Below are 25,716 nucleotides of genomic sequence, written 5' to 3' on the forward strand. Positions count from 1 at the left end.
AAATTTACTGAAGCTTTTAGACAGCAATGTAGCTTAGTCTGTCTTTGGTACGTACATAGTGTACTTTTGATCTTTACTAATTTAGGGGCGTGAGAGGCTATAAAATATTAGAAGGAAATATTATAGAAGGTAATATTATATAATATGATGTCATGATGACGACGATGATTATCATCGTGACAATGATGACGACGATGATTATTTTAAGTTATATAATTATTAGTATTTTTCAAATTTGAAGCATTGAAGCTGAAATATAAAATCAGCGTCACTGCCTATAAACTGCCCAAACTTTTGACCACTGCTGCACATAAGATTTTATGAAAAATTCTGGTGCGCTTTTTTCCTCCCTCATAATTATGACAACAGTATAACACCCACACAAACAATTTGCTGCTTCAGATGAAGTGTAGTGACTTGCCTTTGCCTGTAGAGAGGAGTAAAGTGTCACGTAGGAGGAGGTGGGAAATTGTTGCGATCCTGTAAAATCAGTAAGTATAATAAACTGTAGAGGGAGTTAAGTCTATAAATTGATTCTTGGATGGAGTCCACCTCTATCTTTCTCATTCAGACTTCCTTAAAAGTACCCTGCCTCTCCTGCAAAGTCAACTGGATAGGCTGCCTTGCTTGACCCTAATGAGGACAAAGGTCATGGAAAGTGGATGGATGGATGGATGGATGGATGGATGGATGGATGGATGGATGGATGGATGGATGGATGGATGGATGGATGGATGGATGGATGGATGGATGGATGGACGGATGGATGGATGGATGGATGGATGGACGGTTTCTGAAGTTATGTAACCATGTGTCTGATCTCATGACTTTAGCAAAATCAGATCTCACAGAGAGAAGCTAGTCCTGCTTTCACATCCACAAGTTGGAAACAAGGGATTTCGTCTGCATCCCAAAGTCAATGTCTTTATAAAGAATCTAGGGCAATTAACATCAGTGTCCGGGAGGATCTCTAGTAAAAAAAGACAAATATACTATAGGAGTGGAACAACTAGGGTAGGAGCAAGTTGCTCATCTCTAATTGCTTGATTTAATTCTAAAGTACTACAATAAATAGTTGCAATGGCATCAGCGCCAAATGACAACAAATTGACCTTGTGTTTTCTTTTGCCTGCAGTTCTGTTTTCTCAGCCACGTTTGTCTTTTTGCTCAAGGGAGTGTCTTTCTATGGCCTCCAAAAGAAACATACCAGCATGACCTTCTAACCAGCTTACCAACACACACACACACGCACCCACAAGCGCACACACACACACATGCGTGCACGGAACAGAGAAAATAAAAGCAATATAATACAAACACAGTAGTTTCATAGTCAATTATATCGATTTATTATATGAAGTTAACGGTTCTGTAAAGAAAACTCGAGTTGTGAAAGGAATGAAATATCTGTTGGAGGGAAGCCAAAGTGAATGTGTGCACCTGCAGAGAAAGACAGAAAGGAAGAAGGGAGAGGGGGATGACAGCAGAGCAACACAGAGGGGGGAGGAGCGTACAGAGTCAAGAAAAATGCAGAGAACGACAGCTCAACATACATTAGGCAGAAACTTGGAACTTGGTGAAGCACAGCAACAAGAGTATAGTAACGTTTAAATAAAGAGAGAAAAGAATACGATTTAGATTGAGACAGGGTAGTGTGGAAAAAGGGCCAGTTGGAAATCCATCTCGGGCACAACGGAGTAAGTGAACAGTGTGACAGTGAAGTGGAAGTACAGACTGGTTTCCATCCACAGTGAGCAGACTGCCAAACAGCATGGCTGACAAAGTGAATGAGGAATCGACTAATAATCCAAGGAAAACGGACCAGGACTGGGGCTATGAAGAAGGTGAGCTACTCTTCATTATGTGAAGGGAGAATTAGTATATTCATATTTGATCATATTACATATATATATAATATTTGAGCAATTTTTGTTTCGCCTAATTCTGTAAATCGCAACTTGCCAATAAGATGAGTGAATATTTTTGTCTCACTCTGCCCCTTTGCTTGCAACCTTTACTGAGGACTGCGTGCTTAATCTGTAAAACTCACTGTAAGTATAATTGACGATGAAATATAGATATTAATATGTGGTTTCCACAGCATTGTTACAGTAATAATGTGCATGGTTGGCTCCCTAACAAAAGTTGACTCGATTTAAAATTTTGAAGAATTTTCTGTCTGTTACTAACACACTTTTTTTTTTACAAAAGTAAAGTATATTTTGCTGCCAGGATTTCTTGTTATTATTTCATATCAGTGACCAAGCCAGCTATAAAGTTTGTTCCTAGTAGTATTTGTTTGAATATTTGCTTTAACAAACAGCTGCATTTCCAAGCAAACAAAACTTCGCCTTCAGGGAGATGCAGTGGAGTACACACCCTTGTTCAAATGTTGGGTTTTTTTCTACCATTGTTGTGACCTAGGATTTTTGAAACATTGTTGATAAACACACAACTGACTCAAAAAAGGTAAAAGACAATCTTGTCTATTGTTCATGCATCATTTCAAATCTGAAAACGTATGGATTCATCAAAACAACAAAATAGCCCCTGCTGTAATGTTACACCAAAAAAAAACGGAATGAACAGTTGCTGTGCCTTCCCAAGCAAAGCCCAAACAAAAGTTTGTGCAGCCTTTTTAAATGGCTAGAAAGAAATTGCTCAAACGTTGAATAAGTTGTCAAGAGCTTAGTTGCTGAGGAAAGAGGGAATGTGAAGGCGCCCCTTACTCTTCACATTCACTCACTGCCTGCCTCGGCTGTGGTTGCGGCCAAAAGGCGTTGTGTCAGTTTGTGCTTTTGCAAGATACGGGAAATCTGGACTCTTACAAAAACAACAAATGTGTTCGGGGTCACTTTTGGTTTTACACATGTTAAGAGGCCAAGTGTTTTACTTCCAGTACAGTATTTGGTGCATGGTGATATTTATGGAAAGCAAAATTGGACCTCCATATACCGAATAATAATAATAATCTCTCTACAGTGATTTTGTTTGACTACAGTAGTTGTGACAAAAAATGGGGTTGCATGTCTGTTTGTTGAAAGTGTCTAATTAAAAGTGTGAGAAATGTTTTGGTTCCGTCGGATATCGTTCCCTCGTATTTTAAAGCGAGCACTGTTAGTGTCCGCGTGTTTTCCGAACAGGCGTGTGTATTTGACAAGTGTTTTGTAGCTTCTGCCTCCACCTTGTTTATGTTTTTTTTAAGACAAAATGTTTTGAGAAGACAGACTTAAGCAAAGCTTTTTGGGATGTCAAATTTCTTAACATCATCTCAACATAGGGCAGATATTTTTGAAAAATGAGCCAGCTAAATTGTTTTTTTTTCGTGCATGCATATACTCCACGGTGTATAGGTGTAGAGTGGGGACTCCATTACCCAACAGCCAATGGTGAGTACCAGTCTCCCATCAACTTGAACTCCAGGGAGGCTCAATATGACCCATCCCTCCTGGATGTCCGCCTGTCACCAAACTACGTGGTGTGTCGTGACTGTGAAGTTATAAATGATGGACACACTGTACGTATCCTTCTCAAGTCAAAGTCAGGTATATGCAAACACACACACACACACACACACACAAACATACTTCCCTGATACGTATTTGCTAACGATGTACTGTGTTTAGTGGTCAGTGGTGGTCCATTACCGAGCGATCACGAGTATGAGCTTCACGAGGTTCGATTCCACTGGGGCAAAGAGAATCAGAGAGGATCAGAGCACACAGTCAACTTTAAGGCTTTTCCTATGGAGGTATCACCATCATGAAATTACGAGTACTATAAGTGTTTTGATTTTAGTAGTCTATTTTGTTGGAAAATCTATTAAAAAAAACAAAACAAAACTTTCCGTCTGGCTGAGAAAAGGGTAACTTTGGAAGAGTAGAAAGGCTGTATGGGAAAGTGAGAGAGGAAAAGAGAAACAATGAAACCATTCAAGCTATTTAATGGAGGTGCGCCATGACTGCAACTTTTAAGTGGTGCTTTCCATGACGGGCTTTTTCAAGTCACCAAATGTGTAGCTGTTCTTATCAAAACTTTGAAGCTTGTGTTGCTGAGTTCATGATTCCGTTTTGGGTAGACTTAGTTTTCTCTATGTGCCCTTTTTCCATGTCGGTCTTGTTAGGTTTTTGTGTCCAACTGTTCTTGAATAAGAGTCTTTAGTCATCACCAGCTGATGGCGCCCAACTATTGCTCTGCACACCTGCTGATGACAATGACCTTTCAAATTCAGCTTGCGTTCTATTGTTTCTCTTTGAAGCTTCATTTGATTCACTGGAACAGCACACTGTTCAACTCTCTGGAGGATGCTCTGGGGAAGAAGAACGGAGTTCTCATTATTGCTCTTTTCGTGCAGGTGAACAAAACATAAAAGTCATTCAAAACACAACCCGTTCTATTAACTCTAAGAGGGGGGGCGGTATTTTATTTTATAATGTCGTGTTTTTCCTTCCTTCAATTGTTTAAGTTTTGCTTACCCGAGGAAGAGAAAATGTTTTCACTTTGTGATTAGCAGGAATCGTTTTACAATCGTTTTCTCTGTTGACCTCTCAAATCAAAATTGTGCCAACAGATTGGCAAAGAGCATCTGGGTCTGAAAGCCATCACAGAAGTTCTACAGGACCTGCAGTACAAGGTAAGACTAACACAAAAGGGTCATAGCAGCATGTTGGAACAGATAAAGAAACAGTGGGAAGCTCTTTTCCAAAACCCTATAAAACCGTTCTAATGATTGTTACAAATATTTAACCACACTTGCTCGTTTTACAACCATGACTTCACTCCAGTTTTGAAAAGAGCTCTTCAAATCGACATAATTATTTTGTGATGCTAATTATGGATTTACAGTTTTTTTTTTTCTTCATTAGGGGAAGAGCAAGATAATACCCTGCTTTAATCCAAACACTTTGCTGCCTGGTAAGATAAATATACAAAGCCATGTGACTCAGTAACTCATATTTACCATGTAGATTACCCCAACCTTCACTTATTAAGACTTTTATGTGAATATAATTTTTCCATTTGCCCTCAGATCCATTATTGAGAGACTACTGGGTGTATACAGGATCTCTGACAACACCACCTTGTAGTGAAAATGTAATATGGATTCTCTATCGCTACCCACTTACCATATCACAATTACAGGTAAATGTTATATATTATATTAAATTATATTATATCATATTATAATATATCATCATATATCATATTATTATTATATTATATATATATATATACTATTTATTTGATTGTTTGTTTATTACAAGGTAAAGTGAATCATTCCTTAAAAACTATCATGACAAGATGTTAATTTTTATTCCAAATTTACTGATCTATTTTGAGGTCTACTTTATGTTCAACAGTTTTCTATTAAATGATTTAAACAACATTTCCAGCTATTCTAGAGTAGAGACTCTATGACAAACAATACAAACATCCATCTACTATTTATAGTCTACTATAGTTTTTAAGTGCGTGGGCCTAATACAAGAAACTGTGTGTGGGTGTGTGGGTGTTTGTGTGTGCGCGCAGTTCACATATATTAGTTGCTATAGACGCTAACTATATTTATAGAGGCCATAAATTCATTTGTAAACCAAAAGTGTTTGCTTAGAGATTTTTTTCCCCCCATCCATTATATGGGAGTCAGATGCAATGCCGTACAGGTAAAATGCATGCGTTGCCAGAAGTGTTACTTTTTGCCAGTGTCGCTGTTTGGAGCTTTTGCTTCACATTTCAAATCTGCTCGGTTCAGCTTACTTTCCTTACGAAGATGCGAACAAATACAATTTCTCTTCAATTTCTGTACGCATGGCGTGCCTGCTGCGTTCAGGTCACATTACGTTCCCAGGCTCATCTTTAAATCAGCGTGCCGTGCACTGTACGCAGTTTGCAGGGGTCCTCTTATTTTCTCACAGTTTCTCTTACATTTGTACATAAACACTTCGCGGCAGTAACGACAGCCTGAGGAGATTCCGAGTGTACTGCAAATATTTGGAGTGAGGAAGGTCATGCTCTTTGTGAAGTCAAATAAACATTGTGTTATCTTCTTACATAGGCCAGAATGTTGGCACCTTCTCATTCTGTCAAGTATTGACAATTCTTTGTTTCAATACTTATTTTATTATTATAGAGGTGTGATTTGACTATTTTAACTGGAATTTCATACTGACCCAGCATTTGATTCCATCAGGCAGTAACCTACAATTTGATTCGTCCCCCACATGTAATTTTTTCCATTTCTGTCTCTGCAGATTGAAGAGTTTCGGAGGCTTCGTTCACATATAAAAGGCGCAGAACTGCTAGAGGGGAATGATGGGATATTGGGGGACAATTTCCGCCCAACCCAACCACTGAGTGATCGAATTGTTAGGGCGGCATTTCAGTGATTTGCATTTTGCTCTGCAAACTAAAAAAAAAAAAAAAAAAAGACCTTCAAACACAAACATGGTAGGTAACAAATATTTGAGTCTTTTTATTTGTACAATCTTTTGATAAATGTTGGAATTTTGTCCCTGAGCTACCTATTCCTCTGGGACTACATTATAATGGATCAAGTCCCAAAAGATCTAGCCCGGTTCACTTACTAATCTGGCACTAGCCTATATACAATCCTTGGGGTACGGAGAGTTACTGAATGCACAGTAACTCCGAAGCGCAGTCATTCTTTAGTGCTAATTCATAACCCAAAAATGTGCTATGTGTCTATGGTAAGAAACGTATATGCAGAACGACCTAAATTGAAGTGAGATGATTTGGAGGAAAAGCTTGAAGTGTAAAGGGGAAATACCAAATAGATGGAAAACCGTGTGAGGTAAGGGAAAAGGTGGAGGAAAACAGAGAACGTTGTTGTTTTTACTGTAAGTGGATACTGATCTGGTTGCAGTAGAACTGCACCTGTCAAGAGTTTGTATAAATAGGAGGTAAAGGGGAGAGAGGGGTCAGAAACAGACAAGTTACCTTAAAGGGAACTTTTGTATACTTTTACATTACTGTATTGCATAACATCAACCGATACGGGATAATATTGCTTCATCGTAAAGTATACAAAAGTATTCAAATCCATTGATACAAATGTTGCATTATTGAACACTTTTCTCAGATTTTTTTTTTTTCACCACCAAAGCATATTACTGTCCAACTAGCTTTTGAAATACTGCAGTACCCTTTAAATTTAAATCTGCCATCACTATAATTGAAGTACCAGAACCACAGGAGCAATAAATGTTTCCAGTGTTCCCTCTTTTTATATGCTTCATTTCACATCTGGTTTCGCTTTTTACTTTCCAAGTCTGATGCATATTTTAATTATTTTGTTTTTTGGGCAACAGGGAAAAATGAGACAAAACAGCAAGAACAGAAGGGAAGGAGAGAGCTGAAGAAGTTTGACCATAGAGTACAAAAATACAAACGGTAGACCCAGTTTGGAAAGTACTCACCCCCCCTGTAATATGTCATCATATGTTCACTTAAACAGAGTAGAGATCTTTAAAAAGATGAGGCAGCTCATTTGCATATGACTATGTTGTATCTTAAATATTTGAAATTCCTCAATAATATGATAATGTCTGTGTGGTATATAGTAAATAGTTTCCGCTAAGGCTAGTGTGCTAATATTTGGAACTAAAACTAATGTAATATAATGACAAGTAACTCACCCACTATCTTAAAGGAAAATCATACTTTTTAAATGTTTGTACACAAATTGTTGGGTCTTTTAAGTTCTAGCCAACCCATCAAGTTGAATAAATAATTTGTTATTGCCTACCTGTTTGTGTCTAGTGAATGAGCTGTTCTGCACCTCACATAATAACCGCCTCCACCCCAAGTTGCTTTTTTGTATGCACTGATTAGCGTTTGCCCTTTTGTCAACTGACACATACTTGTTTGCTGGGTGAAAATGTCAAGGCAGTGGTGGTGGGACAGCCGGATGGAGAGATGTTTGTGTTTGATGAGGTGCCCGTGTAATGTATGAATTAACCCTAACCCCCATGAATAACATTTCTTATTGTCTTATTTTTCAACACTCTGGAGTCTGGACTCCAGTATACGTAAATAGTGGTTGACTTATTTAATTTGTACTTAAACTTCATAAACTATACTTTCTATCATAATTTTCTATAGCATATTCCCTCTATTTGATAATATTGATGCTTTTGCATACACTGGTTAGAGACAAGCATATAGTACAATTATTTTGAAAGTCATTTCTGACACCTAGTGGTGATCATGTGCACAACAAAATCTGTTATTTGAAAAGACACATTATGCTGCCGCCTGCTGTTAAAAGGAAACACTGCAACTTACATCTAGGTGCAGCTCCTTCAATCACTCTGACAAACTCCTGAACAAAATATATATGAGGAAACCACATATGGGAGTCTGTTGGGAACTCCAGCCCCAAGCGACCCTGGACAGGATAAGCAGTATAGAAAATGAATGTTTGTTTTTTGCAGAAAGTGACAGTATCTCTTGATGGCCAGTAGAGAGCTCCGTGATGACCTGAAAGAAAAGCTTTAACAATTCTAAGCTCTGCTGTGGGGAGGAAAAAAAAAAAAATAAATAAAAAAGAGTACCCATAACCATAATAAAGAAAATATTCTTGCCTTGATTTCTTGTTTTTCTTCTTCAGCAAGCATTTTTCCGTCAAACTAGGAACTGAAATGCAACCTTGCAACTGCAAGACAGAATACATAAAAAAATAACTAAATATATGACATGGAAAAACACTTCACGGTCAGCTCCAGAAAAACACATTGACATTGTACCAATGTAATTAATTGGTGATCGATACAGCAGGTGGCTTTTCTTTCTCGTGTCCAAAGTCAGCAGAAAACATGTTTCACAATCCACCATTATTTTTTTCTATTCTGATCAGTTTGGATAGTTTTTTTTGTCTTAAATTCGCTCAACAAAATGGTTTTGTAGACTACAGGTGCACCATTAATAAAGACCGGTGAATCTGTTCCAGATGCAGCCATGCAAGCCCAAGCCATGACATTCCCATTTCATTTTTTTGCTTGATTGAATTTGCCTCGAGTGCTTTGCAATTAGTTTTCTTCTTATCTTTACATTACTGTTTTGTATCCTTCTTTAATAATAAAAACGCTTTGGAAAGTCTTTGGAAATTCTTTGTAGACCCCCATGACTTAATAATCTCCACCCAAAATGTGTAAAATATATTTAGTCATTGATTTAATTGCAAATGTTTCATTCAATTAATTATTTTTAAAATGATAGACCATGTTGTTAGATTTTAAATCACAAAAACAGGGTTGGTTAACAGAGTTGCTACACATTTACCAGCAAGTGACAACAATAAAAAAATTCCCATGAGTGTTTTGTTTTTAATTATTTTTGTCAAATTGTGGATATGAATCTGTGAGACTCACTGAGTATAAGACTGTCAAAACAGAGAACTCGTGTGTTTGTTTGTTTGTTTGTTTGTTTGTTTGTTTGTTTGTTTGTTTGCATCCTTCACTTTTCTGATATAATCTTGTCTTCAAATGAATTCATATACTGCATGACCACAATACAAATAAAGAGCACCAAATCACCAAAATATACTTAACACAAATTATTTGTCTTTCAATTTGTTTCACAATTTGTTAAGGGAAAGGTAAATAAGCTTGTTTGCATATATAAAATAAAAATAAATTACTTTTTAATTAATTAAAATACTTCGACCTTCTAATGCCTTTTTGAATTGTTGTCAATAGAAAAAACGTTCTAAATACAACATTACAAAATGATTAGGCCCCGCGTATCCAAAGTCCGGCCCGCGGGCCAAATCCGGTCCCCGGTCAGATTTCTTACGGCCCGCAGCTTCGGTCTTATAATGTATTATTTATGGCCCGCCTGCACTGTCAAACTGAATAATAAAAAAAAAAAACCTGAAACTTGAAACTGTAATTCCTCCTAATACCAAAAGGTGGCAGCACCACTCCTCTCCGCTCATTTCTGTCATGGCGACTGCAAAGAAAACGAGGAAAGTTGACAATGAGGGCCGTCGCTTTCAAGAGAAATGGGAATTACAATCCTTCTTTACTGAAAATCAAGGCAATTGTGTTTGTCTAATTTGTAAAGCGACGGTTGCCTTGTTTAAGGATTTCAACCTAAAGAGACACTATTAGACTAAACATGCTAACACATACGACAAGCTAACAGATTACGAAGTGGCCATGTTAATACTGTTGATGTTATGAACCTGTCGACGTGACACAAACTATTACTTTCTGAAAGATATTGTGAATGACAAGAGCAAAATTCACTTGTTTTAATTATAACAGACAACTTTGCATTACTTATAACTCCTGTTTAAAATGTTCATGAGGCAAAAATCATTTTAAACTCATGTAAATTTAAGGAATTTCATATAGTTTGTTCAATGTTATTTGACTCTTCAGATATGAATGAAATGCAGAATTTGTGTTTTTAGAGTTGTTCACATCTGCCTGAGTGGCTTATATTCGGTTATTTTGTCATTTGAAAAATAAAGACAATTGTGACAATGAAAATTGTTTTATAACAGTGTGTATTTGCATGAAATTTTTGTAGTTAAAAAAGGTCCAAAATGTATATGTATAATAGACTTGAAGCTCTGAAAGATTTTACTTTAAGGGAAATAAAATTTGACCCAAATATTCTAGACAAACTCCTTCTAGAGATTTTGTCAGAATGCCACCAAATTCACAAATAGCAGAAATCCGAGTGACACAAAATGTCCAAACATTTGAGTCTGTATTATTGATAATTGGAATATATTATAGAAAATATTAAAATACCAACGTACATTTTCCAAACATTATTAGGCTGACGCATTTTGGGTGTGCCGGCGCGTGAGACCCCCCTCAAGTAGCTCCACGTGATTCCTGATGATTCCCGAGTGGTGAGGGGGCTGGGCCCGGGGAGCTGCTCTAAACCGGAGAGAGAGAGAGAAGGGTGTTTATTTAAGTTTTTCGTCTCCTGACTCAGACAGACTGCAGCGGATAATGAGAAACAGATCTCTGACGGAGAGGAGAAGGGGGAGGTCGAGGGGGCTCATAAAGTGGGGAGAAGAAAAAGAAGGAAGGAGGGGAGGGGACAAGTAGGGGGGGCAGTGAAGGAAGGAGGACAGCCAAAAAAGGGGGGGGGAGTGATGCGTTCAGGGCCCTGGTGGTCACACGTCAAACATGAGGAGAGGAGGAGAATGTGAGGGGAGAAGGCGGGGGGTTCTGATGACTGACAGGCTTGGTGACCCTATGGGGACGGAGCGACGGAGCCGCAGAACCCACCCAGAGACAATTAAGGGTAAAGGACGACAAAAATATTTCATCAACTTCTTTTACTCCCTCCTCTTCCTTCTCCGCCTCCTCCTCCTCTTCTGTGTAGCGTGAGGATGAAAGAAAAGACTGACGGGGGGAAAAAAATGCAGTATGAGCGAGGCATCAAGTTTGAAGAAGATTGGAAAAGAGCGGACGTGATTTGCGTCATGACGCACACTTAAAGAACAGAATCCCCCCCTGCCTTCCTTCCTCCTCCTCGGAAGAAAAAACTTTTTCAGGGGGTAGACTCTCTTCACAGATGGGGGCAGCGCCGGGCTCCGGCTGGGAGGAGGGCGAGTTCGACTTCAAGCTGGTGTTCGAGGAGGACACGCCGCGGTCGGAGGAGGAGGGTTCTGGCTCCGTGGAGCCCGCTGACAGCAGCAGAAGTGTGGGTCAGTCACAAGCGCTACTCGTACGTGAAAGAAGACCTCCCCGGGAGGTCTGACATGCATGGGAACATATACGTGCATGCGTAATGTGTGTGCATGCAGACTCAATGTGGTTCTAATCACATTGCGTGCGTGTGAGTTAACAGCTGCCATGTGGGAAGGAACCTCCACACGCTCAACACACACAGTGATGCCTTGAGATACGAGTTTGAGTCATTGCGTGACCAAGACTTGGACCGTAGTCATGGTCCTCTTGGACTCTTCCACTCTCTTCCACAGAGAGATGCTGAGCAGATGGGGGCATACTCTTGGCTTCGTGCCCATAAAGTTTGATTGAATCCGATTTGCCTGTCTTGGGCACTTTGGTGAAGAGAGTGGGCAGAGATGTCAACCAATGTTGGCTCTGATGCTTGAGAAATATGTTGATCTAACCAGCATATTGCAGAAGAGTCTGCTGGGAGTGGGGGAACTTTATTAAGTCCAAGCAGACCATGATAAGATGGCTCAAGCATCTGGTTAGGATGCCTCCTTGTTGGTGAAATGTTTCAGGCTAAGTGCAACAAGCTAGAGATACTGTCTCTCCCAACTAGCCTGGGAATGCCCCCCACCCCCGGAAGGGTTAAAGGAAATCGCTGGGTAGACGGAAGTGTGGGCTTCCCTGTGACCTGACCCTGGATAAGTGGAAGAAAATGGATGGATAGATTCAAGAGACCAGAGTTTGGCGTTAGGAGCATGGTCATGGAAGTTGGAACAATTTAAGCTTGTAAATGAAGGCCCTACAGTATTCAGACATGTATACACCCAAGCAGCATTAGAAAAACTCAAGGGAGGAAATAAATTTCAAATTATTTTAAATGGGGGGGAATGGTACAACACAATGGTTCAAGATCACATTGAATTGAACCTTATTGAATTGACTTCTATTATAATGTTTATGTTTATAGACATAGTAATATCATGTATTTCCTTTGGTGTATTAGTCGTTCTTTTTTTACTTATTTTGATATTTATTAATAACTTTTTATTTCCATTTAAGTATTTGAAATTTTCTCTTCAAAAATCATTTCTCATATATTCAACTTTAAAATATTATTTATTTTACTTTTTTTTTTAACCTGGAACACTCAGGAACTGCAGCAGCGTTAATGACTTGGAAATATTGTTATTGCCAGGAAACATTTTTCTTTTTCCCCACCTTAATTGAGTTGATGTTGTGTGTCAACGTTGGCACCCCCCCAAAATGAAAGTAAAACAAAACGACAGGAAGTCATGGTGTGAATAATCACCATTAGAGAGAAGATAATTAGCGGTAGCGTCGTGCGAGTCAAAAGCATGTTTCAACATTTCGTGAGTGCTGAGAGTCTTTGTTGCCAGCCCCCCAAAAAAGTGATGTGTGTGCGCAGCGGCTATTGAATAAATGCTTTCCATATGACTATGCGAAATTATGAGAAGGGCCTTATTATTTATGGGACATTTATACTTATCTGATAAAATGAAGTTTGACATGTGGAGCCAGATTTTGGGTCTTTTTTGTATTATCAAACTATTTCCATTGAAGTGAAAGGGTGGCAGCAGGCGAGGATTGAGCAACAACTTATTTTTAACTGTTGGTACATTTTGTTTTGGCAAAGAAGTTAACAACAACAAAAAAGCTCAGGTTTAACGGAGCAGAAAATACACTTAATGAATCTGCTAGTCAAGAAATAATACATTAGTATGCGTAAATTACTAACAAAATGGATCATCTATGCCATCAAAACATTCCAAACCATCAGAAGTGTATTTCCCCAGAAAATATAGAACGTGTATAAACACTTTCTATATCCCTCAGGAAACTAGATACACTAGATGCTAATGTAAGTAAATTGGCACTGAAATGACTCCAAAAGAGTGCGTGAGTCACTCGTATGGCAACAATTAGCTTCCAACAAACCAAGTCAAATTGACGCATGGCTAACAATGATGGAAATGAATACAGTTGCCACATAATGATGTTTACAACAATTCAATGGACATATAATGAGGCTTTCTCATGCGGCATGTTGCTCAGGGCAGTCGTCACGTTATGGATGAACATGGGAAAAATATTTACATACTATAACCAGACCCGCACAAAATAAAAAGTTGCACATTTTCTAATTCTATAGTTTGTATTTTTTTTTTTTCTGTTTCTGATGTCCCTCTTCCATAATCAACTACAGACGGCCACAGTGCCACCTCTAATGCGGAGCGCTCCAGAGTCAGCATCCCCAGCCCGCCATCCTCAGCAAATCAGCGGGCCGGGATGCATTCCCCGCCTCCGCGGAGAGTGCCGGCCAGAGAATTCAGCGGGACCTATGAAAGCCTCCCGGCGCGCTCTGTTCAGGTAACAGAAACTTAGCCAAATTCAATGGAGATAAATACAACAAATGAGTAAAAACTGCGCCTGAAAGGTTTCAGAGTCCCGCGTGGTGGAGTGTCCCAGCATCCAGATCACCACCATCTCGCCTGAGGATGAATCCGCACCCAATCTTTCCTGGGACATAGAAAGCGGCAGCAGATGGGACCGGGAGCGCCTCTATCTCCCCCTGCTGGACCCCTTCACCTATCGAGACAGGTGCCCCGGCTCGCTCAGCCCCAGCCCTGCCTCTAGCCCCTCGTCCCGGGGCTGGTTAAGTCCGGCCTCCAGCTGCGACTCGCTGCTGGTAGAAGAAGAGGAGCTCAGCGAGTCTACGCTCCATTTCGGGCTCACGCCATACTCCCGGCCGACTTCACCCGGAGGAAAGAAGCGGAGGAACTCACCCCTCGCATCCCCTTGCACGTCCCGCAGGGGAAGTTACTCTGAGGAGTTGCAGGGGGGTGTCCTAGAAGGGGGAGACTCCAGCCTTCTGTCACAAGACTCGCCTGGCAGCTTTGAGCTCAGTGTTCCACAGAAAACGAGGAAGACATCTATGGAGCAGGTATCGGTGGCCACATGATTAAATCGTTGCCTTTAACCCTTTAACGATCCCAACCCCAAACCCTATCTAACTCCTAACTAATACGATACCAAATCCAACCTTACTGAACCCTAAAACCTCAGACTCTCACCTGAAACTTAAGTATGGGGGTACACTGTCGGTCTTTTAGAACCAATATCCCAAGATGGCTTTTGATTTCACCTGTAAAGCTACTCAATCCAACTTTAATTCCTGCAGTTGTCTCCAAGGGATCAGGAGCAGGTCTCTGGGCAAAAGCAGCCAGAGACCCTCCAGAGCAGGAAAGAGCCCCCCTCAATGAGTATGGACTATCTCTCTGTGCCCCCTGCTCTGGCTTGGGGCCGGACCAGAGCCAATTCCCACAGTCCTCTCTTCAGGTAAGGAGTCATCATTTCACTTCAACCACAGATTAAGATGAATCCGAAAATCGACTTTACACGTGTAACCTTGTCATATAAACGCATGCAGGTCAAATGCCCTGCCACCACTCGACTGGCCCCTGCCCTCCCAGTTTGAGCAGTACGAGCTGCGCATCGAGGTGCAACCCCGGCCCCACCACCGAGCCCACTATGAGACTGAGGGGAGCAGAGGAGCTGTCAAGGCCACTCCAACCGGACATCCGGTGGTCAAGGTGACACCGCTCGAGTTTCGAAATGATGATGATGATGATATATGTGAACCATCAGCTCATCTCAAATCCTGTCTCTCTCTGCAGTTGTTCGGATACAATGAGAGGAAACCACTTTCTCTCCAGGTTTTCGTGGGAACTGCGGACGATCGCTCTATCAGGCCGCACCCTTTCTATCAGATACACAGGTATTATGAAGCTCTCAGAAAGGTGATGATGATTTCATCTCAGAAGTCTTCTGATTTGGAAATGACTAAAAATCTAAATATAGAACCACAGAACGGGAATGGACTTTAGTTGCTCACTCAAAAGTATTTCTTTTTTTCAGGGTGACGGGAAAAATGGTGGGCACCACCAGTCATGAAAACATCCAGGCGGGAACAAAAGTGCTAGACATCCCCCTCAACCCTGAGAACCACATGACTGCACTGTAAGTAAACTGAGATTCTTTTTGAAAGATGACATGACTGACAATCATATTATCAAACACTGCAGCATTGACTGTGCTGGGATCCTCAAGCTGAGGAACTCGGACATTGAACTGAGGAAGGGCGAAACCGACGTCGGGAGGAAGAACACACGTGTTCGCTTGGTCTTCCGCACCCAAATTCCTCTGGCACCACCTGCTCTTCCCCCTGGCCGGGTTCTGGCCCTACAGGTGGCCTCACTGCCCATCGAATGCTGTGAGTGGTAGATCCCTTATGTTTGCCAGTGGTAAAACACAAAAGCCTGATTTTGTCTCGTGTCCGCCTCAGCCCAGCGGTCAGCACAGGAGTTGCCTGTCATCGAGTCAATCAGCCTCACTTCCTGTTCAGTAGAGGGTGGCGAGGAGCTCCTGCTGAGTGGCACCAATTTCATGGCTATCTCGAGAGTTGTTTTCATGCAGAGAAGCACAGGTTGAGCAGAGAATCATTTCAATCGTTTTTAGCTTCACTTTCCATCATGTTTAATTGAAGAAAACTGGTGAGTTTTTGATCCCACTCTGTCTTCCAACTAATCAGATGGTAAACTTCAATGGGAAGAGGAAGCCCACGTAGACCGTGACAACAGCAATGAGGTAGTTCTTGTGATGTTTTCTTTCTTAGAGTGCCCTTGACTTAGCTAACCTGCAAGTTCACCAGTGGTGGGTGGTGACTAAAAGAACAAGATCACGGATGCAGTATACTCTGCAAGGTGTCTGGGCTCTCCTTTAGGGTGAAAAGTTCACTCATCCAAGAGTGGGCTCAGAGTACTTGCTGCTCCTCTACATGGAGGGGACAAAGATACAGTGGCATGGGCATCTGGTTCTGGGTGAAGTCCCCAGTCACTTCAGAGGACGTCGGGCTTCTATGCTTAGGCGGCCAACCTGGATGAGATTTTCATTATTTTGGCATCAACGTGTTGTTTCTTCTTCAATTAGTGTTTGCTGTGCATGAGTGTGCCGCCCTACTGCGACCTGTCTATCACTCGTCCAGTGTCAGTCAATCTTTACGTCTCCAATGGGAAGAGGAAAAGGAGCAGCACTCATTCCTTTAAATATGTCCCCAGTGAGTATCAACATAGTCAAATAGTTCTCCAGTATAGAAGCTTCAATTTTCTGTTGTTTTTCCTGGCAGGCATGTTCAAGAAAGAGGACCCACTGCTGTCCCGGCCTCAGGCACTGGATGCAGGGGTGGTGTGTTCTTCAGTGGGGGGTCAGTCTAGAATGAACCTGAGGTGCGACCCCATGGCCGAAGAGCAGACAGGGCTGGGCTTCAACTTGTCCCCTTACCCATCCACCTACTCCCCTCCGTGCACTAGCCTGGCTTACCAGGAGGAGTACGGCGCTGAGACTGTGACCGAGGAGCCTCGTGGGATGGGCCCCACTGTGTCTGAGCATCACCCCAGCTTTGAGAACCTGGAGCTGGGTTTTACTGAGCTCCTCCCGTCTTTGTACCTCCGTGGTTCACAGCCACCATCCCCTTCCCCCTGGCTTGACTCACCCTACCTGTCCTCCTCACCCTCTCCCTCCCACTCCTCCTCCCTTAGCCCTTTCCCGGCCGGCAGCCCAATCTCCTCATCCCCTCTGCCTCCTGTTCCCACCCCACCATACTCCCAGTACTCTGCCTATCCTCAGGAGATGTGTCCCTCCCCTCCAACAAGCCAGAGCGCCTACCAGGACCTATGCTCAGTGCCTTACTCCCACTATGAGAGCTGGGACCCCTCAGCAAGGGTTCTTAGGATGGCTCACGAGGATGAGAGGGATGCCAAGGTTCAGGAGTGTCCTCTGGAGTTCACAAGCTCCACCGACATGCATCCCATCACATTTGAGGAAGGTGAATGACTATTGTATTACATGACACTGTCTGTGAGCGCATAGATAGAGCTTTTTTTTTTTAATCTGGATGACATCAATTCATGACCATTTTGTTTTTGTCGTTCATGATTCACAGTGTCGGAGTACATTGGGCAGGACTTGCAGTCTTACCAGGTCACCTCGCACACGGAGGAGCAGCCACACTGATGATGTCATCATTTGGCATCATCCCTTTCGCAATGCACCCGCTATATATGCACAACTTCCTGCTCCACTTATCCTGTTTTATTGCTGGGAATTCGTATTTCTTATGTGATAATGGCCATTGGTACACATTTTTTAATAAAGGGAAAGTAATTTTTTTTTCCCAATAAATTATCTACGAAACAGAGTGGATTCTGTTTATATTCAAAATGACAGGACCATGACTACCTACTGGAAAGCAAAATTCTTGGCTTGTTCAAACAGGTGAGTGTGTGCTCTCTATTATGTAATTGGTGTGTGCGTGTTTGTGTGCAACAGGAAGCTTAGTAATTCAATCAAAATTGCTTCCCTTCAGGCAGTAAAAATCAAATGTGTCACAATAATGTAACTCATGCATATATGTCAGCAGGATTTAAAAAAAAAAAAAAAAACTCTTATCATCATTGACATTACTTACGGAAATAATCGCAACTGATAGTGTATGCTCAAAATAATAACATTTTGATGCCATTGGCATGATTTAGAAGACTCTTTTCAACAACCTAGGGTAAATTTATCTCCTCCGCAGCACACAAAGCTTGTCTTTCAATTGAAAAGTATCATTTCAACATACAGTACTTGGACCGATTATGCAACAGTACTACTTTTGTATTTAGAGGGAGTTTTGGCACGATCTAGTGGAGTTTTAGGGAATTTAAGGACAAGTACAAAAACAGAAATCTGTGAATTTTTCAGCAAATAATGGACGATAGGTTTAAAAACAGTAAACAGGTTAATTCATGAGATAGCTGAATTTTCAATTGATATTTCTGGCCTCAAAGTTTTTTTGTTTTGTTTTTCTGATTTAAGAATTCAAATTTTATCACGCAAAGTTGTACATGTCTTTTGTATTGTGCCTCCAACATATTTTCATAGGAAGAGGGAAGTGTACACGCCTCTATGCATGTCACTGCATGTGTTAGTTGGGTGTGATTCAGGTTACGAGTGCCGTAATATGTTCACGCTCACAAGGTAATAGACGGAGCACAGAGCAGAACAAGTGGAATATTTTCATTTGGACAAAAATTGTATCCTGGAAAGGTCAGTAACTCTCATTGGAACTTGGTCTTCTTCATATCTGTTTAAACAGCATTCGTCTTTCTGACATGTTATTCATTTTGTTTGGCATAAGTATTGGCGTGTTTTTTGTAAATGTCATATTTCATCATAAAATTGACAAATCAAGTTTTCTGATTATATTAAATGCATACGCGGAGAAAGTGTGTTTGTAATGGATCGCCGATTGAAATGACTATCCTAAAAAAAACGATTGATATCACACCGTCCTAAAAAGAAGATTTAAGCTGTTTAAAAATGACCAGATAACACCAGGTAAGCATTCAGGCACACTTCTGATTATAAAAGCTTTTAGTAATTATATTAGTTCCGATAAATCTATGTGCTGTTAATAAATCATTGATATGACCAAGTTTTTCTTTGCATTTAATATTTTGTTTTGGTTGGTCTTACTTGGGCATTAATCTTAAAAAGCTGTTAGTCTCATGTAGAATATTAATAGACTTTAAGTGGTGATTTCCACAAACAACTATTCAAATTAATTGTGACCAAAAATCGATTGGTTGTATTTGACTTCATGGTTGCATCAGAGGTATAATGTCATCAAAGTAGCAGCAGACATTGCAACTGGGATTTCTGCGGCTGCGTGTTTTAGCATGCCGAGCTAAACAGTTTGGCTTCGGACTCTGCGTGAATATTTGTTGGTAGTTGACGTACAACAAAGCACTGCAAGACACAAAACCTCATATTACACTATTTAAGATTAAAGTTGGAACGCAACTGGTATAGCACAGACCTCCCAAGTCAAAAACCAAATGAAAACCAAGTCAAGAAAACATCAAGTTCAGAACCCCATCATTCACCATGTGCCTAGAACCTGCTAGAAACAACATTTTCAAAAAGTACCAGTTGAAAACCAAAAAAAAAAAAAAAAGATTAGAACCAACCAAGATCCATTTCAAGAACCTGTTGGATTTTGTCCACAATTCAGGGAGCGCGCTATCTGCGCCTCACGGCAAAAGCCATTGCCAATCACCTGTTATCAAATTTACTCACTGCATGCTCACTTGATTTCTTCAGATTTAGGAAAATGCTAAGACACTGAAGCAGAAATTAGACTTACACAGGTTGGTTGTGTTCAATCACAATTCTTGTTAAGAAAGCTCTGTTTTCAGGAAAGTACAATACAGCGCTGGGCCTTTCAAGAGCAGACAGTCTCCATTCAGAAAAGGCAACGTTCAAGGTTCTTTGGTCAGCTTATATTCAGTTGCACATGCCGGTGTGGGCCGAGTTTGATGGGTGATGAGTCTTTGGGGTGGGGCAAGTTCGCAGTAGAGTTTGATTCCATGGGAGTGGGTGCTGGTTATGGGCGATTCGGTGGGGGGGGGGGCTGTTGTCTTCCATCTTGTCTTTCGGCCTTGGCGATCATCTTTGGCCGAGTCCTTGGCTGTCTCCCTCTGGCACCTGCTGGTTTTATCTCCAAGTGACCTTCCTGTAAACATTCTGCTCCATTCTTACACTGTCGCACCTCATCCATTCGTCATTCTTTCAATTTTGTCATTTTGTACGGAATTATGTGAGCTTTTGGCTGTGACATCATCAATTTATTAATGTTCCCTGACTATGCAAAGTGTGTTCTTTTGATACTCCATGTCTTTGCTTACATCATTACATTCTTAGTTTAATCATGCTTCCAACCGTATCTTTTCTTTGTTAGGCAAAATATTTCCCTCTGTGCAGAGCGTTCAGTAGTAATCGAAAAGCTGGCGTCTCGCATTGACGTTTAGTCAAAACACAAGATATAATCAAGTACTGAACGGTCAAGACGACTCTGGCCGTGTCCATGATTTAGAGAAAAAACATCAGGCATGCATTACACAGTTCCTTAGGGGTCATTAAGCTATTCAGGCAATATATCAAAAAACATTTGTTATTTTAAAGTGCTCAAAAATATATATCAGATCATAAAGTTATAAAAACCTTTGTCATTACCACCTATCAAAAATGTCTAGTTATGTCTTCTTTATTGATTTGGTGTATAAGTATAATTATATGCTTAAAATGTTTCTTTTATTGATTTAATATGTGAATGTACTTTTCTGTTTATGTACTTTATTCAATGAGGTTTGAGCATATCTGTTTTTGTAGCTAGGCGGGACTTTTTGTATTTCGACCCCATTCCTTCAAGATCCATTTCAAGAACCAAGTAAAACAAAAGTCTAACCCAAGTCAAGAATACCAGGAACTACTCGTAAACTCCAACACTGCCAACTACCATGTATAAAAACAATTTCAAACCCACAGTCAAATGCCACAAGAAACGAGAAAGTGGCTATTGATCACTCGAATAAGGCCACCGCTATGCTTTCTCTTCTCTTCTCCTTCTAGCATGAACAACTTAAGCGAGGTGGTCAGGCTCGAAGAACAGAACCCTGAAGACGACAGCGTAGTGAGCAATGACTATTCCACCACGGTGGGCGCTCTCATCCTGAGTCTGGTCTTCCTACTTGGCGTTCCCGGCAACCTCTTCATCGTGTGGAGCATCCTAGCCCGCGCCCGCCGTCGCTCTGTCACCACGCTGCTCATCCTCAATCTGGCGTGCGCCGACGGCTTCCTCATGGCACTCACCATCTTCTTCATAGTCTACCTGGCCAAGCAGACGTGGGTTTTCGGCACAGCCATGTGCAAGGGCCTCTTCTACCTGTGCAACGTCAACATGTACGCCTCCATCTTCCTCATCACGCTGATGAGCGTGCACCGGTTGGTGGTGGTCGTGCTGCCCCGCAGGACGGCGGCCAAGCTCAGCAGGAAGGTGGTGCGCCGCGTCATCATGGGCATGTGGTTGCTGGTGGCCGTCAGTGCGCTGCCCTCGCTAGTGTTTCGGGACGTCCGGGAGGACAAAGACGACAGGAACAAGACGCGACACGTGTGCGCCCCCAACCACACGCTACCTCGATACGTAAGCATCCTCAGCCTAACGTATACCGTATCTGTCTTCATTAACTAAAGACGACTGAATAACTGTTAAGAGAAAAGTATCAGCAGACAAACCACAAGTGAGACCGAATATTAATTCTATGCTCGCGAGGAGTGCAGTACAGATAGCTTACAACAATCTCACTACACTAAATATCTGCTCTTTTTATTTGGATTTGTCCTACCCACAGTGTGAAACAAAAGCCCCTAAGGGGAAGGGGGGGAAGCGTGTGGGCTTTGTCTCGTAAGCAAGAAAACTGCAAGGTGTTATATACTTATATGGCAATATAGGAGGAAGCATTTAGCATTCAGCAACCACTCAGCAGGAAACGTGATATAAGCATGACGCTCCATTAAGAGCGTGAGGCTGCGGTGCAGTGGTGTGGCATGTCCACACGGCAACCACTCTTTATCTCTACAATCAAGGCAGGAAACGTGATATTTGCTTGATGCTTCATTGAGAGCGTGAGGCTGCGGTGCAGTGGTGAGGCATGTTGGTTCTCGGAAGTGTTTCAGTAGATGTCTTCTTTTTACAGCTCAGTGGCCTAGTGGTAGAGTGTCCGCCCTGAGACTGGAAGGTTGTGGGTTCAAACCCCGGCTGGGTCATACCAAAGACTATAAAAATGGGACCCATTGCCTCCCTGCTTGGCACTCAGCATTAAGGGTGGAATTGGGGGGTTAGATCACCAAATGATTCCCGAGCGCAGCACCGCTGCTGCTCACTGCTCTCCTCTCCCCCAGGGGATGGATCAAAATCACACGGGGATGGGTTAAATGCAGAGGACAAATTTCACCACACCCAGATGTGTGTGTGACGATCATTGGGATTTTAACTTTAACTGAGTTGTCAGCTGCGTCCTGTCTGACCCAGCTGTAACCTCTCGCCTCTTCTGTGGTAAAACATAACAAGGCCAAGCAGCAAGCATGTATTGCAGTAATATTGGGGTAAAGCATTGTTTAGAGAACGCATGATAACATATATATATACATTTTTCTAACATCATCTTTGTTGAAAATTGCCTTTTTTGTAAACAATAGAAAGTAGTCAATTGTCTTCAATCAACCGAGCGTACTACTTCTTTCATAAACAGAACATTTGGAGTCTTCAGAGAACCTGAGACAATTCAATCATCAAAGAATCTAATGTGCTAGACAAATCAGTCTTCAATGAACCTAATGTACATATTTTCAGAAAGAAATACAGACTTAGTCATGGATGAGCCTAGAATACGTACAGTACGTTTTTATAAACATTAAAATTTCGACGGTACCTATTTGGAGAACACTCAAGAAGAGACTGTCAAACGCCAACAATGAATCTATCTCACCATTTGCAGGTGAAGTTTCAGTATTCCTTTGAGACAGTGGCAGGCTTCATCCTGCCTTACGCCATCATCATCACGAGCTACGTTCTCATTCTAAGACGCCTGAGACAGACTCGGTTTCGCCGAAAGGTTCGCAGTGAAAAGCTCATCCTGGCCATCGTGGTGATGTTCTGTCTCTTCTGGTTGCCCTACCACGTCATCAACATGATACAGGTTTGCCTAGTTTTTACCTCGTGATTTTCATACTTTTAATTGATGTTTTTCTTTAACTAACGATGACCATGTTCTGGTCTGGTCTAAGGTGGCAGCTGAGTGGTACTCGGAGGGATCACCCAGACGAGAAGTGTGAGTAGTAAAACTAAACAAAGAATTTATGTCAAACTGTATAGCAAATCGCTAGGTTTTGTTGAGAAGAACAACCAAGTGTGCTGCTTACCTTTGACCTTCATGACTCAAGTTGCTGCATCTCCCCACAGTCTGGATCACATCTACCAAACGAGTCGCGCTGTGACGTCGGCTCTGGCCTTCATCAGTAGCTGTGCCAACCCAGTCCTGTACACCTTTGCTGGCAAATCGTACATCAAGAAGAACGGCCTGGGCTTCATGGCGCGCCTCTTCGAGGGGACGTCGCTGGACCAGGTAGCCACTAAGCAGAACAAGGACGTGACACTCAGCAATGTGGACTCTGGCGCGGCCTCCTCGTCCGCACAGAATGGACGATGAAGAGGTCTGAAGGAACTGACAGGCTTGAATGGAGAGCACACAAATAAAAATGCAAGTGGAACATTGCAGTCATGGAACAGTAATTAAAACATTGACGTTTTTGTACTTCACTCAATTCCCAGTGTGCTGTGAGATATCTTGAAGTGTGTTGTGGGAAAATCCTCAATTTCATCTTAAAAAAAAAAAAAAGGATAACCTTTGCCCATGGTAAGTACCGTGCTATGAAAGACTATTATCAATTTTTAACTTTGTGGCATTATATCACCATATTAAGATAAACCCAAACAGTTGCTAAATGATTTTATTTGAAGACAAAAATTTCAGAGGAATTGTTCAAGTTCATTAAATCTGATTCAACTACTGTATGCAAGAGCAGTTTTATACTTTGCTCAACACTGGTGTTGGTTCATATTGGTGATATTCTACAGACATTCTGAAATGTGCTTTGCATTTGACATTTATTTTCAACTCACCCGATTGGAATCCTGCCCTGAGAAAAATTATGCAACACCTCACAAATTAAACTCCACACAAGTTTCAACACAAACTCAAATGTTTTATTGGATGCGTTTTACTGTAGTGTGTGCACAAAACAAGTAACTGTGCAATACTATGCAGTATTGGGGGAATTAATTATGGGGGGCTTTCATCTCAAACTTGCCTTTCTTTAAGATAAGAAAGAAAAAAAAATCTAAACTTTCCAGTAGGTCAAAAAGGAGTTACTTAGCAACAACACATTTGTTGTGTCTTGAGTATATCAGGGAAAATTACAAGATACAAGATTAAAGTTCCAAAATTAAGATAGCCCCCTTGAAAATCTATCTTGACTGAGGCTCATGACCCATCTTTACATGTAGCATAGACAACCATTAATTGGTGGCACTGAAATTTCAAAAATACGAGCATGGGGAATACAACATATTAAAGAACACAATTTTTCCTAGTCTACTCAACATTCTGGAACAACAGGATACATACATCTCAGGAATGCAACCTAAAAATGGGTAAAAGAATGAAATTATTACATGTAAATTCTGTCATGCACATTTATACATGCATAATGTGGAAAGGGCAGTTAGAAACTCACCTCACTGTGAATGTAGAGAACCTAAAAAATAAAAAATAAAAAATACAAGAAAAGGGAATTTTTTTGCCATTAGAAACTGTTCAGTCAAAAACAAATACACCTTAACGCCATGTGAGGTCAAACACGTCAGAGCAGTGAGGAATAATCATCAGACTCAGCTGAAACACGGATTCACATGCAAGTCATCATTGAATGTTTGACCAAATAAAGAGAAAATGTATTAATAAACAGCATTTTGTTTGGCTCGTATGTAAATAGCGCGTTATGTCAGGTGGCAGTTAACAAGAAAACAAATCAGCGGTGAATATCTAAATAGGAGTGGCTATTTCACATAAAATCAAAAGACTTACTAAGAAACTAATTCACTTTTTAATAGTGTACATAAAAAGCTGAAATTAAATAACGAGCTTGAGCTGCCATCATGCTAGGAGTGGCATGAGCACCACGAGGTGAGCTGCGAAGGCAGGCCAGGAAGCTCGCCAACAATTCAAAATGGAAATTACTCATTAAACTACCACCACAAGTAAATAAATAACAAGTTAATGATATTTGAAGAGCAGCACGGTGTAAGACTTGGACGTACCTTGTGGGAACGTGGTCACCGGTCCGTCAAGCCCACAGGGAACCACAACCACTGCCAAACAGGCAAAAGAGAGACAGATAATGGTGTTACCGCTTGTTTTATGTGGTATCCGTGTCACGTGACTCTTGCGACCGCCCCCATACGGAAAAATGAAAACTTCCGGTTTTGGAACTGAATACTTCCGTCCAGTATAATTAAATATTTAATTAATTC

At 41.2% G+C, this 25,716-nt stretch overlaps 3 protein-coding genes and 1 long non-coding RNA gene across 5 annotated transcripts; 3 read left to right on the forward strand and 1 right to left on the reverse strand.

The window, feature by feature from the left end:
- The first annotated feature begins 1,485 nt into the window (after positions 1-1,485).
- Positions 1,486-8,021, forward strand: ca8 (carbonic anhydrase VIII). 2 transcript variants are annotated; one of them, XM_037275156.1, is made up of 9 exons: positions 1,486-1,844; positions 3,360-3,545; positions 3,627-3,751; positions 4,259-4,354; positions 4,571-4,633; positions 4,866-4,914; positions 5,030-5,142; positions 6,252-6,447; positions 7,329-8,021. In XM_037275156.1, exons 1-8 carry the CDS (start codon positions 1,772-1,774, stop codon positions 6,384-6,386), a joined length of 840 nt encoding a protein of 279 aa, XP_037131051.1. In that variant the 5' UTR covers positions 1,486-1,771; the 3' UTR covers positions 6,387-6,447; positions 7,329-8,021. The 2 variants fall into 2 exon arrangements, with proteins under 2 accessions (XP_037131051.1, XP_037131050.1); XM_037275155.1 differs by having other exon boundaries at positions 1,487-1,844; positions 3,354-3,545.
- On the reverse strand, positions 3,926-25,624 carry LOC119136603. The gene is made up of 6 exons (XR_005100777.1): positions 25,504-25,624; positions 24,921-24,941; positions 23,547-24,827; positions 10,790-10,913; positions 4,476-4,621; positions 3,926-4,309 (listed from the first exon to the last, which is right to left on the reverse strand). It is a non-coding gene; the product is annotated as an uncharacterized LOC119136603 (long non-coding RNA).
- On the forward strand, positions 11,181-17,940 carry nfatc4 (nuclear factor of activated T cells 4). Its single transcript, XM_037275153.1, has 13 exons — positions 11,181-11,692; positions 13,891-14,054; positions 14,122-14,628; positions 14,866-15,023; positions 15,115-15,277; positions 15,362-15,462; positions 15,603-15,704; positions 15,770-15,957; positions 16,030-16,170; positions 16,276-16,331; positions 16,674-16,800; positions 16,870-17,568; positions 17,686-17,940. The coding sequence occupies exons 1-13, from the start codon at positions 11,560-11,562 to the stop codon at positions 17,754-17,756; spliced, it is 2,610 nt and encodes an 869-aa protein (XP_037131048.1). The 5' UTR covers positions 11,181-11,559; the 3' UTR covers positions 17,757-17,940.
- On the forward strand, positions 18,702-24,008 carry LOC119136601 (leukotriene B4 receptor 1-like). The gene is made up of 5 exons (XM_037275154.1): positions 18,702-18,833; positions 21,198-21,768; positions 23,123-23,323; positions 23,412-23,455; positions 23,587-24,008. Exons 2-5 carry the CDS (start codon positions 21,199-21,201, stop codon positions 23,831-23,833), a joined length of 1,062 nt encoding a protein of 353 aa, XP_037131049.1. The 5' UTR covers positions 18,702-18,833; position 21,198; the 3' UTR covers positions 23,834-24,008.
- Positions 25,625-25,716: the final 92 nt, after the last annotated feature.

Source organism: Syngnathus acus, chromosome 17, assembly GCF_901709675.1.
Source record: "Syngnathus acus chromosome 17, fSynAcu1.2, whole genome shotgun sequence".
Classification (NCBI taxonomy): domain Eukaryota; kingdom Metazoa; phylum Chordata; class Actinopteri; order Syngnathiformes; family Syngnathidae; genus Syngnathus; species Syngnathus acus.

Bases quoted from the DNA above. Each gene is read 5' to 3' on its own strand.
- LOC119136601 (XM_037275154.1), top strand. From the start codon at position 21,199: ATGAACAACTTAAGCGAGGTGGTCAGGCTCGAAGAACAGAACCCTGAA. The intron at 21,769-23,122 runs GTAAGCATCCTC...CACCATTTGCAG, and splicing joins ACCACACGCTACCTCGATAC to GTGAAGTTTCAGTATTCCTT. The intron at 23,324-23,411 runs GTTTGCCTAGTT...GTCTGGTCTAAG, and splicing joins ACGTCATCAACATGATACAG to GTGGCAGCTGAGTGGTACTC.
- nfatc4 (XM_037275153.1), top strand. From the start codon at position 11,560: ATGGGGGCAGCGCCGGGCTCCGGCTGGGAGGAGGGCGAGTTCGACTTC. The intron at 15,278-15,361 runs GTGACACCGCTC...CTCTCTCTGCAG, and splicing joins CCGGACATCCGGTGGTCAAG to TTGTTCGGATACAATGAGAG. The intron at 16,801-16,869 runs GTGAGTATCAAC...TTTTCCTGGCAG, and splicing joins TTCCTTTAAATATGTCCCCA to GCATGTTCAAGAAAGAGGAC.
- ca8 (XM_037275155.1), top strand. From the start codon at position 1,772: ATGGCTGACAAAGTGAATGAGGAATCGACTAATAATCCAAGGAAAACG. The intron at 4,915-5,029 runs GTAAGATAAATA...ATTTGCCCTCAG, and splicing joins TCCAAACACTTTGCTGCCTG to ATCCATTATTGAGAGACTAC. The intron at 5,143-6,251 runs GTAAATGTTATA...CTGTCTCTGCAG, and splicing joins TTACCATATCACAATTACAG to ATTGAAGAGTTTCGGAGGCT.